We start from the raw sequence: 9,998 nt of genomic DNA, 5'->3' as shown, positions 1-9,998 counted from the left end.
TGCATTGGAGCAAGTGGGATCATCCCAGGCTACTGGCAGATTTTTTTTTTTTCATCTGTTTTGAGAAAAACAAAATTTTAACACTGAATATGAGAATATATGACTTGCTAAGATAGAGCAGCAGCACGATCACTGTTATAAAGCATCAATCAACTAATAAATAGCAGCTACAGCTGTGCTTGAAGGTTTCTGTTTCTTTGAATGTTTTAAATTTTGAACAAACAGCAATCATGACAAGACAAAGCCAGGACACAGGCACAAGCTTAACACTGTAAAGCTATCAAAAGTTTACTGATAATATAACCAATTGATGATGTTCTATCATCAGTTGCTATCATCATATATTATCAGTATAATTTCTGTTAGGTAATATAATTTGTTTGTACCACTTTATTACACGCCACGTGAGCACAAAAAGCATGGAAAATGTGAATCCCAGAGGAATTCTCTCTGTCCCTTGTGTATCTTTTTATAAGTTACAGGCAAATTTCATACCGTATCCCCAGCCACTACAGCGTTATTCTGGCACATAGAGTGTGATCAACTGGAACCACAGGTGCCGGACGCAAACGAGTGTGACAGACTGATGACACATTCTCACTGCGAGAGCGCACAGAGCTCTGCTCCTGTTTCAGCACACTCAGACCATATAGCCTGATGATAATGATGGTTGGTGGTGATGATGATGATGACTCCGATGACAACAATAACAACAGTAATGTTGATAATGATGCTGATGGTGATGATGATGAGGGTTATGATGACAGATTTGTTGAACAGTTGCTCAGCAAATTGCTTTCTTTCCCAGGACCTGGAAGGTCACATAACTGTAAAGCCTTTATAATGTTTGTGTTTTCTGACTGTCTAAGAAGGAAATGGCTGAGAGAATGTAATAGAGGTGCTGACCCTGAGGTTCAGAGAGAGAGAGAGCGACACAGAGAGACTATAGGAAGGAGAGAGAATGGAAATGTGAGTGTGTGGAGGAGAAGAGAGACAGTAATGGAGAATGGGTGGGAGACAGATTTAGGGAAGGAAGTTAGGGAGCTCTTGGAGAGGAAAGTTACCACGATGACGGCGTGTGTGTTGGTCATCAGAGGCACAGGTGTGCTCTGATGTAACAACAGAAAACCAAAAAACCTCCAGCCGGGGAGCCACAGAGCCAGTTGCTCCTTTTTTCTCCTGTTGTCTCACCACATTTCATGACTTCAGTCTGTGTCAAGTGTGGCAGACCAAAAGATCACAGTGCTAATACATATTGTGTTTATGATCAGGATGTGCTCTCTGGAGAAAACACAGAAAAATAAATGTTGATAACAGACATTTATTATAATATACTTTAGCCTTTTGCGAGGCCTCGTGGGTAATCCCCCAAGCTGTTATGATATATGACTCTGTCGTGTGTTTGAGTGTGTAAATGAGTAAATGTGTGGCTTGAACGTGTGTGTATTGCATACATCTTTGTCTGTTATTATATTGTGATATAAGCGCAGTTGCAGTTAGCTTCTTGGTAACGATCCAACTCCCTTCAAAGTCTGGGACTGACCACTCTAGTATGATGTGTGTGTTTGTGTGTGCACACATGCAACCGTGAACGTACTTGTGTGTGCGTGAGCGATGTGTTATGAATGTGCGTATGTGTGTGGGTGTGCGTGCATGTGTTTGTGTGTGTGTGTGTGTGTCTGTGTGTGTGTGTGTGTGTGTGTGTGCGTGCGTGCGTGTGTGTGTATTGGTATTGGGTGGGGTGGTGGAGTGGGGGGGTCCTTATCTACAGGCCACAGGCAGCTTTTGAGGCTCTTATCAGCAGCCACCATATTGTACAAGCACATCCTCTTGTCCAGCAGGGAGCGGAAAACTCTCCTTGCATCATGGCTCTCTCTCTCTCTCTCTCTCTCTCTCTCTCTCTCTCTCTCTCTCTCTCTCTCTCTCTCTCTCCCTCTCTCACCCTCTGTCCCTCCCTCACCTCACATTCGCCAGTACCACAGCTCTCCGACTGGCAACCAACTAGAGCATTGTGTCTTCTTGGCGAAGAGAGCCAGAGAAGGAGGGATAGACAGGACAGGGGAAGAAGAGAGAGAGAGAGAGAGAGAGAGAGAGAGAGAGAGAGAGAGAGAGGAGGAAACAGTGGGAGAGGTGAGAATGAACAACTTAGCAACAAAACACGAACAAGTTCGTCTTGACTGTCAGTCTCACTCACTTGTAGTTCATTTTTTGTGACAATTTGGGACTATTTCATTTGTGTGCGTGTGTGTGTGTCTGTGTGTGCGTATGTGTGTGTGTGCCAGAGAGAGCTTCATGTGTGTATGAGGGGTGTTTGAGTAGTGACAGACAGTTTAGCTCCAGCTTTGACCTCAGAGAGTGACAGCGGCTGACAGGCTCGACTCCTCTGCCAGCCTGCAGCGGAGCGTGAGGAGTGTGAGGAACCTGAGGTGGAGGAGGAGGACGACGACATTAAAACACTGAGGAGGAAGAGCCGAGGAGACGACACGTGTGTTCACAGTTGACTTCAACTCTTGTGGATTTTGCCTGAGAGACAAATGGGCCATGCGGAGTGCCACAATGTATTTGTGAGTATTTGTATTTTTCCTTTTTTTCACCTATGGCCTACAGTATAGAAAACAGTATAGTAAAAAAAAGAAAAATACTAAATATTTGTCACAGGTTACTATCAAACAATGTTAAATTCGTTGATTCTAGGTTGCAGGAGCTATTATAAAATGACAAACTGATGCCTGATTCATTCATAAATATGCAAATTAAAAACACAACATTCCAGTTTGTCACTAAATGACCAATTTAAAATGATTATGCCAAAAGCTCAATTATATACATATTTTTGTAATAATCTAATATACATGGTAAATATATAGCTTTTGTGCATTTTTCCAAAATCAAAATAAAAAGCAAGGATACACAAATTTCACACAGAGAAAATAAAAATAAATAAATATGACAAAAATACAATCTAATGCCACAAAAAACAATTTCTTTTAATGAAATGTTGGCAGCATGTTAATCACAATTCTCAAAATAATGTCAGATGATGAAGTCATGCATTCCTAATTTGTGTTGACATATCTACAATATTATTATTTTAAGAGTCCATAAATATTGCTCATTATGCTGTATATATTATGCTCATTATGCTCAATGTGCAAATTAATATCCCAAATGATTTAGGTTTGACACACTAGTGTGTCAAGCATTTAATTTTAAAATTAAATGCTAATGTTTTTACATTAAAAATAGAAATTATAAGATAAGAATTATAAGATTTATTCATTATAACTAATTATCCTAAGGTAGGGCAGCAGATGAGGCTGAAATATTCCTGCAGTGCTGGGTATTTTACTCTTTTAACAACATTTTCATATATTCTAATTCCTGTAAGTGCCTTTGAACATCATCTCCGGATTTTTTTTTTTTTTTTTTTTTTTTTTTTACCAATATATTAACATCATGTTAAGGTGCAAACTGGACCGAAATCAAACCTGTAAATATAGGTTGTGCATTATCATAAAACATGGAACTGTTAAAAATAAAGGCATACAAATAAGGAAAGTCAAAAAGGGAAAGGGGAAGAATTACTGTTGCCAAATTTGACAATTCCTCTGAGCCTGACATGTTTTGCAGAGCTGAGTAAAAATCAACAGCTCCCTTCTTTAATAAATAAAATAAGAAGAGCTGCATTTACATAGCACTTTTTAAAAAACACAGTTCAAAGTGCTTCACACACACATAATATAAATGAATAAATGAATAAAATAATATAAATTACAATATAAAACACAGCAGAAGAGACAGACCAAGCTAAAATTAATCATACAGGCATGGAGATCTATTTAAAAAAAAAAAAAAAAAAAGGTCTTCCTATAAAGATGGGTTTTTAAAAAGCCACTCAAAACAGTGCAGAGGCTCAGCAAACCTGATGGACTGTGGAGGGTGACTCCAGAGGGCTGGGACTAAAAATGCAAAGGTGCGGTCAAAAAAACACAACACAACACAACACAACACAACAGTAAATCTACCAGCGACAAATGAGAACAGCATTTTCATCAAAGCTACACTGGGGAGACTAATATGTTCATACAATGTTGTATGAACTTAGATTGCAATTTTGAAAATGAACACCAGGTTCCATTTAGGAAATTATGTTTTTGATTACGTGATTCAATACAAGCTTGAGCAAACTTTGACCTTCAGGTACATTTTCATCTCGTATTGCCTTATTGCCTATTCTTCACTGAAGATATATCCTGTGGACTTTTTCTTTTGTTCAACAGACTCTTTGATATCAATCCAATCTTTACCGCTCTGGGACATTCTGAATGCTTAAAAGGATTTTGACTCACATCCTCAAAACGCATACAGACAGATAGACAGACAGACTCATCGAGAACGGCCACGGGAGACCCATTCAAAAAGCCAGCAGCCTCTCACTGCTCCAGGATGTGCTGTAAGAAAAAGACAGCCGTCCGCGTCAAACGAGACGACAACAGCCAGCCCAGCCTCGCACTGAACCCAGAGACGATGACACTGAACTAGCCCTCCATTTCTACCAGGACTGTATCACGCAGAGGTGAGGTTTCACTGGCACCTGCAATCTTGTAGTTGGGGAATGAATGCAAGCTCACATTCACTCACATAACAGATACAGTTGCAAATGCAGCAGACCCCAGAATGACGGGTAATAAGGGCGGACCAGACTGAGCCAGAGGGCAGCTCCAGTCCAAGCCAAGGCACACAGTCTCTGGACTAATGGAAAAAAAGCGCAAGAACCCACATACTGAGGACCCTGGAACTGATAAGAAGCGCTGATGGATACTGGGTTGGCCAGAGGAAAACCCACATGCAATTTTAAGTGAGATAGCACAGCAAAATATTGCATAATTTGCAGGACACTGGAATTAAAAAAGAGGAAATAGAAGATTATCAGGCCTTCTCATGGAAAATGCACATACATTAGGTTAGAAGAGGTCTGCAGGACAAGCTGCAAGTGGTACACATTACTTGCTCTTTTACATGTGTATAAATACAGGATTCACACACACACACTCACACACACTCTGCAGGGAATAACCACTCTAGTAGTACACACACTGGGGAAGAGCAAGCAGGGAGAACAGAGCTTTGGCACTGACAGGGTCTCCCCCACAGGCTTCACCACCATGATGGAGAAGCTGAATCCCAGCAACCAACCTGCCTCACCCCCCGACCTCTCTCGCCCCTCCTCCTCCTCAGCCTCCTCCCCCGCCTCCTCTGCCTCCATGGAGCAGCACAGTCCCCTCCAGAACCAGCCCTTAGCCTCTCCAGACAATATCAGCAGCCCGCTTCCTGCTAACAAGGCAGGGCGCAACAGAGACACGGACGTCCCTGCAGCCGGTTCACTCCATCCCCTCATTCCCACGACGACAGCATTAACCAATCACTGTGCGGATACAGCAGCTGCACCTGATTCCATCGTCATAGTGACGGAGGAGGATAAGCGAGGAGGGCCAGCCGCTGCCGCCACCACTGATGGGTCTCCAACACTTTCGTCTCCACCTCCCCTCCTCCCGGCACCAGCCATGGACTCCAAGGCCTCCCCGTGCCCCCTCCCCCCTCCAGCATCCACCTCCTCGTTCCCTACATCCTCATCATCCTCATTATCTGCTGCTCCCCTTCCTCCCCACATTCCAGTCATCAGCCTGGGCCACAGCAAGCCCCCTCTCCCCCTCCCCAACACCCCTTTGACTGCCCTGCACCCAATTCCCAACCTCCTCCAGGGGCCCCACGGGGACCTCCGCCTCACCCAGCTTACCTGTCTGTCAGCAGCTGGCTCTGGTGGTCCTGGAGGTTCTGGCCCTCCTGGAGATCCTGGAAGTCTTAGAGGTTCTGGAGGTCCTGGTGGTTCCTCAGCTCCCTCCCCAGGACCCCTGTTGCCTCAGCAGTACCTGCCTGCACACCCCTTCTTTACTAGGTGAGAATTCGTTTATTTGGATCCCTCCTTAGCCTGAAACCACTGATACAAACGGGGTAAAATGGGGTGGCTAGAATAAACATTTTGATTGAATAAGCTAAAGTATTACCCAAACTTTAAACAAATGTTGCAATTTGTTCCCTATTTTGTGAGAACTGAAGGCCATGTTAACTTTGGCTTTTTTTTTTAGAATACTACAAAAGAAACCAAATAAAAGGTGAAATATCCCACAAACTCACTCACTGCATTTTCAACAGGTGTGAGGATGTGGAATACTGTGTTGTCAAACTTGCTATGATATGGCTTCCTGATATGGTTAGTGATGATGCCACTTTGGTTGCCAAGTTTCTGTTTCGTCTGAAACTTTAACTGCTGGGACTTCATGAGTTCCCATTGTGATTTATAGTGGTTATGCGCACGGTTATGGGACTGGATTGTGAAATTGACAGCAGGATATGTGCTGTTATGAAGAGAGCCCCATGTTCTCACACATTGTTTTAGTGGATGCGGTTACTGAACAGTGAACACTGGTTGCATCACTCAGTGTTTGTTTTTGTGTAGTTTGTACCAAAAAATCCATTTTCGAAGCCACATTTCTACTTTTTGCAATTAAAGGTACACTATGTAAAACTGCTAGACTCAAAAAAGAAACTTGAAATAAGCAAGTCATTTTTAAGTGAGTCGGATCAATCATGAAAACCATCAAATGATGTGCTTTCCAACGTTGACATGAACCTTTAAATTGAATATGGCTGTAAGTATATGGGCTCCTTAACAAGTTTAATTGAAAAAAGGCAACAGAAGAGTGCATTTAAAGCTCATTTGGGCACGTGGAGTTGGCTACACTTTGCTCACCATTTCTCATGAAGAGAGGTATTCATTTGCATCTATTATCAAAGCCTTCCAGCTGTTAATCTATTCAGTACCATAAGAGAATACTTTCCGAATCATTGCTCTTCGGTATCAAACCACACTGCAACAGAGGAGCAGGAAGTATGTGAAAAGTAGGACTTTTTACAATGTCTGACTCTGCATCCATAGCTTCCCCATCGGTCATTGAGATCTGTGACTAAGATTTCCTCCACGCTTCTCTCAGCTCTGTTTGTACCAGGAAACATTGATCTATTTCATCCCCCAGACGCAGAATCAGCTAGTAACCAGGCTTAATGAGACTGGGCCCAAACTCTGCATGCACACTCAATCAATGCCACCAGCATAATCACGCCACAGTTAATGGTTTCCACCATTTTCCTGCATGCTCCATCCATTCTCCAAGATCTCTTTTTTTTTGGAGTTATTTCAGAGGTGATTATGCAGGATGGAATGATCCAACATGTGTGTTATAGTTAGGTGTATTATATTAGCACAGATGATTTTGTGTGCAGTTACAGGAAGATTTTTAAACAATTTTCATTGGTCTTTCTTTTTCTTTTTCTCTTTGTCTTTCCAGTTCTTACCTGGGTCCTTCAGGTAACTACGGCCTTTTCGCCAACAGCCGGATCAAGAGGAGACCCTCCTCACACTTTGAGATGGAGCTTAATGATTGTAAGTTTTATGTCTTCATTAGATATTATATCTGAATAAAGGACCTGATTTTGATATGAATACAGATAGAATTAGATGTATGCTTGTGTGTTTGGAAGCATTGAAAACACAAGCCTGCAGTATATGTTCTGCACACTAATACAGTGTATGTGTGTGTGTGTGTGTGTGTGTGTGTGTGTGTGTGTGTGTATGTGGCAGGCCCTCCTCAGAAGCTAGCCCGGCGTGTCTTCACCAACAGCCGCGAGCGCTGGCGACAGCAGAATGTGAACGGGGCTTTCTCAGAGCTGAGGAAACTCATTCCCACACACCCTCCTGACAAGAAGCTCAGCAAGAATGAGATCCTGCGTCTGGCCATGAAGTACATTAACTTCCTGGTCACTCTGCTCAATGACCAGGCCCAGGACAAGACCCGAAACTCGCCTGAGGATGATGCTGATGGGGAGGGCACCAGGGGTGGGCTGGATGGCAAAAAACTGAATCCCCTTTTCCAGTGTGACACTCCTCCTCCATCCCACTGTCCCCCACCAGCTTCAGCCCGTCCTGCCTTGGCGACTGCCCTCAGAGAAAGAGACTCAAGTGATTCGGTCATCGCCCTGGCTAATTCCCCTGCAACATCTAGTTGCTATGGTGACACGGATAGCGAGGAGAGCTTTGGGGCTAAGACTTCACTGGTGACCCATGGCATTCTGGGAAAGGTCAAGGGTCAGATAAGGATGGTGGCAGCCACAAATGATGAGCTATGACACCACAGGATGCCATACAAAGAGGTGTGCAACCATTTGGAGCTTAAATGTCACACTGACAGACAGGAAAGGATACATAGTTACTGTGAAAGCCCACAGTGTTTGAGACAACGGAGGCGATGAGCCGCTTTCTTCTGCGACTCAGTTGCTGCAAGCTCAGCTCCCAAGGACTGTGAATAAGTAAGACATGGATTTTTTTAGTGACATGATGTTTGGAAAACTATCTGTCTCCCTGTCCTTTTCATGTGCAAACTTGAGTGTGAGGCTTTGTGTTCTGGGAAAATATTGAAATGTACTCTCTGGGCATGTTAAAGGATGTGAAACATTACAGAACAAATAGAAACTTTTATGTTTTATATCAAAATTAAGCCCTCGTGTTCATCTGTTAGACAATGCACCTCTGCAAAAATGTGAATCAGAAAACATTAATAAAACATGCGTAACAGATTCTTAGAAATATAACCATCTCAGGCTGCATTTACACAGGCACAAAATATTTTATTTTTAATGCTTGATGACACACATCTCACCTCTTCTCTCTTCTTTGTAAACAGGAACAAAAAAACTTCCTCTTCAATTCTTAATTATAAAAATCTTAGATCTTTACACAAAGGGTTAAAAATCTGATATTCTGCTCTTATGTACATGCAGCCTTTGAAGTTTACATGTAAATAATTGGCATCTTGCCAGAATAGAACCACTGTCACGGTGCCTCAGAGTGACACATAACACTCTATTGTGCCTGCAAAAAAATGTGACATCAGAAACATCAATGGCAGACATGCATTCACTGAACCAGGTTGCAGTATTTGGTGTTCCTGTTGTTCCTAGCTGTCAAACAAGCATGGGTGAAGGACCCACCCTGGCTTTAGCGGACATTGTGACACACTTGTACCAGACAGAAATAAAGCGTGTTTTAGTTTGCTGTTCCTTATTTGACATCCTCTTATTGCACTCCAAAGACTGCCTTTTCGTCAGCACGATTGCTCAACACTTCCAAATGCTTTGTTTTTCTTTTTTTCAGTTTAGGGAACACTCATGTCCAAGTGTTAAGTAAGTATGAAGCTCAGTGTGAAATGTCTACAGAAACCATCAGCTGTTAACTGCAAAACTAGAATGACATTGGATTATGACTGTTAAACAGCCTAGCAAGGTTCCTAGATGTAGATACAAATGTGCATCTGATTTTAGTTTTTAATATTCGACAAGTATTATAATCACAGACTGCAAAAGGTTAAAGTTCTCATAAAATCACACAAAAATGGACTTGTTTGCTGCTGAATCTGTGACCAGAGAGTACCAGCTTAAAAATTTATGTGCATACTTTAACCAACAATAGGTCGAAGTTGTAATTTAGTGCTACACTCAATCTGTCACCGGGCATTACATTTACTGGAGGATATAGACTGAATAGCCAAAGCCTAACTACATCCCTCCATGTTGTTTGCTTGGACTGTTCACCAGCATGACAGATTGATAACGCCACTTAAAAACCAGTTTTAAAAAAGTTTAGTGTACGTGACCTGACATTTCCAAACTGGAAATAGCTGCTCTGTGATATTACTGTGAGAATCCTGGACATGGAAAAAAAAAAAATCCTGGTACCCTTGTTGCTATTCAGTGAGGTTTGATTGAAAAACTGTGGAAGAATGGATCCAGTTGAGGTGGACTGTGTTGCGTGTGTTGCAATATGTGTGTTCATGCCTAAGAGTACATGCGTGTGGATGTGGTGAGGAATTAGCGAGGAGTTATGT

General features: G+C 42.4%; 1 protein-coding gene across 3 annotated transcripts; it reads left to right on the top strand.

The window, feature by feature from the left end:
- Positions 1 to 2,103: 2,103 nt before the first annotated feature.
- lyl1 (LYL1 basic helix-loop-helix family member) lies at positions 2,104 to 9,994 on the top strand. Of its 3 annotated transcripts, none has more exons than XR_003928986.1 (6): positions 2,104 to 2,130; positions 2,283 to 2,564; positions 4,281 to 5,956; positions 7,407 to 7,501; positions 7,700 to 8,424; positions 9,269 to 9,993. XR_003928986.1 is itself a non-coding variant. In XM_030064130.1 (6 exons), the coding sequence occupies exons 4-6, from the start codon at positions 5,166 to 5,168 to the stop codon at positions 8,242 to 8,244; spliced, it is 1,431 nt and encodes a 476-aa protein (XP_029919990.1). In that variant the 5' UTR covers positions 2,104 to 2,130; positions 2,283 to 2,564; positions 4,281 to 4,576; positions 5,155 to 5,165; the 3' UTR covers positions 8,245 to 9,994. The 3 variants fall into 3 exon arrangements, 2 of the variants coding, with proteins under 2 accessions (XP_029919990.1, XP_029919978.1); XM_030064130.1 differs by having other exon boundaries at positions 4,281 to 4,576; positions 5,155 to 5,956; positions 7,700 to 9,994; XM_030064118.1 differs by having other exon boundaries at positions 7,700 to 9,993.
- The last annotated feature ends 4 nt before the right edge of the window (positions 9,995 to 9,998 follow it).

The sequence above is a fragment of the Myripristis murdjan genome, chromosome 1 (assembly GCF_902150065.1).
Source record: "Myripristis murdjan chromosome 1, fMyrMur1.1, whole genome shotgun sequence".
NCBI lineage: Eukaryota > Metazoa > Chordata > Actinopteri > Holocentriformes > Holocentridae > Myripristis > Myripristis murdjan.
Note: the sequence above shows the minus strand (reverse complement) of the source record. Positions and strands in the feature narration are given on the sequence as shown.

Excerpts from the sequence above, each read along its gene's own strand:
- lyl1 (XM_030064130.1), top strand. The coding sequence starts at position 5,166 with ATGATGGAGAAGCTGAATCCCAGCAACCAACCTGCCTCACCCCCCGAC. Across the intron at positions 5,957-7,406 it reads GCACACCCCTTCTTTACTAG|TTCTTACCTGGGTCCTTCAG; the intron begins GTGAGAATTCGT and ends TTGTCTTTCCAG. Across the intron at positions 7,502-7,699 it reads TGAGATGGAGCTTAATGATT|GCCCTCCTCAGAAGCTAGCC; the intron begins GTAAGTTTTATG and ends TGTATGTGGCAG.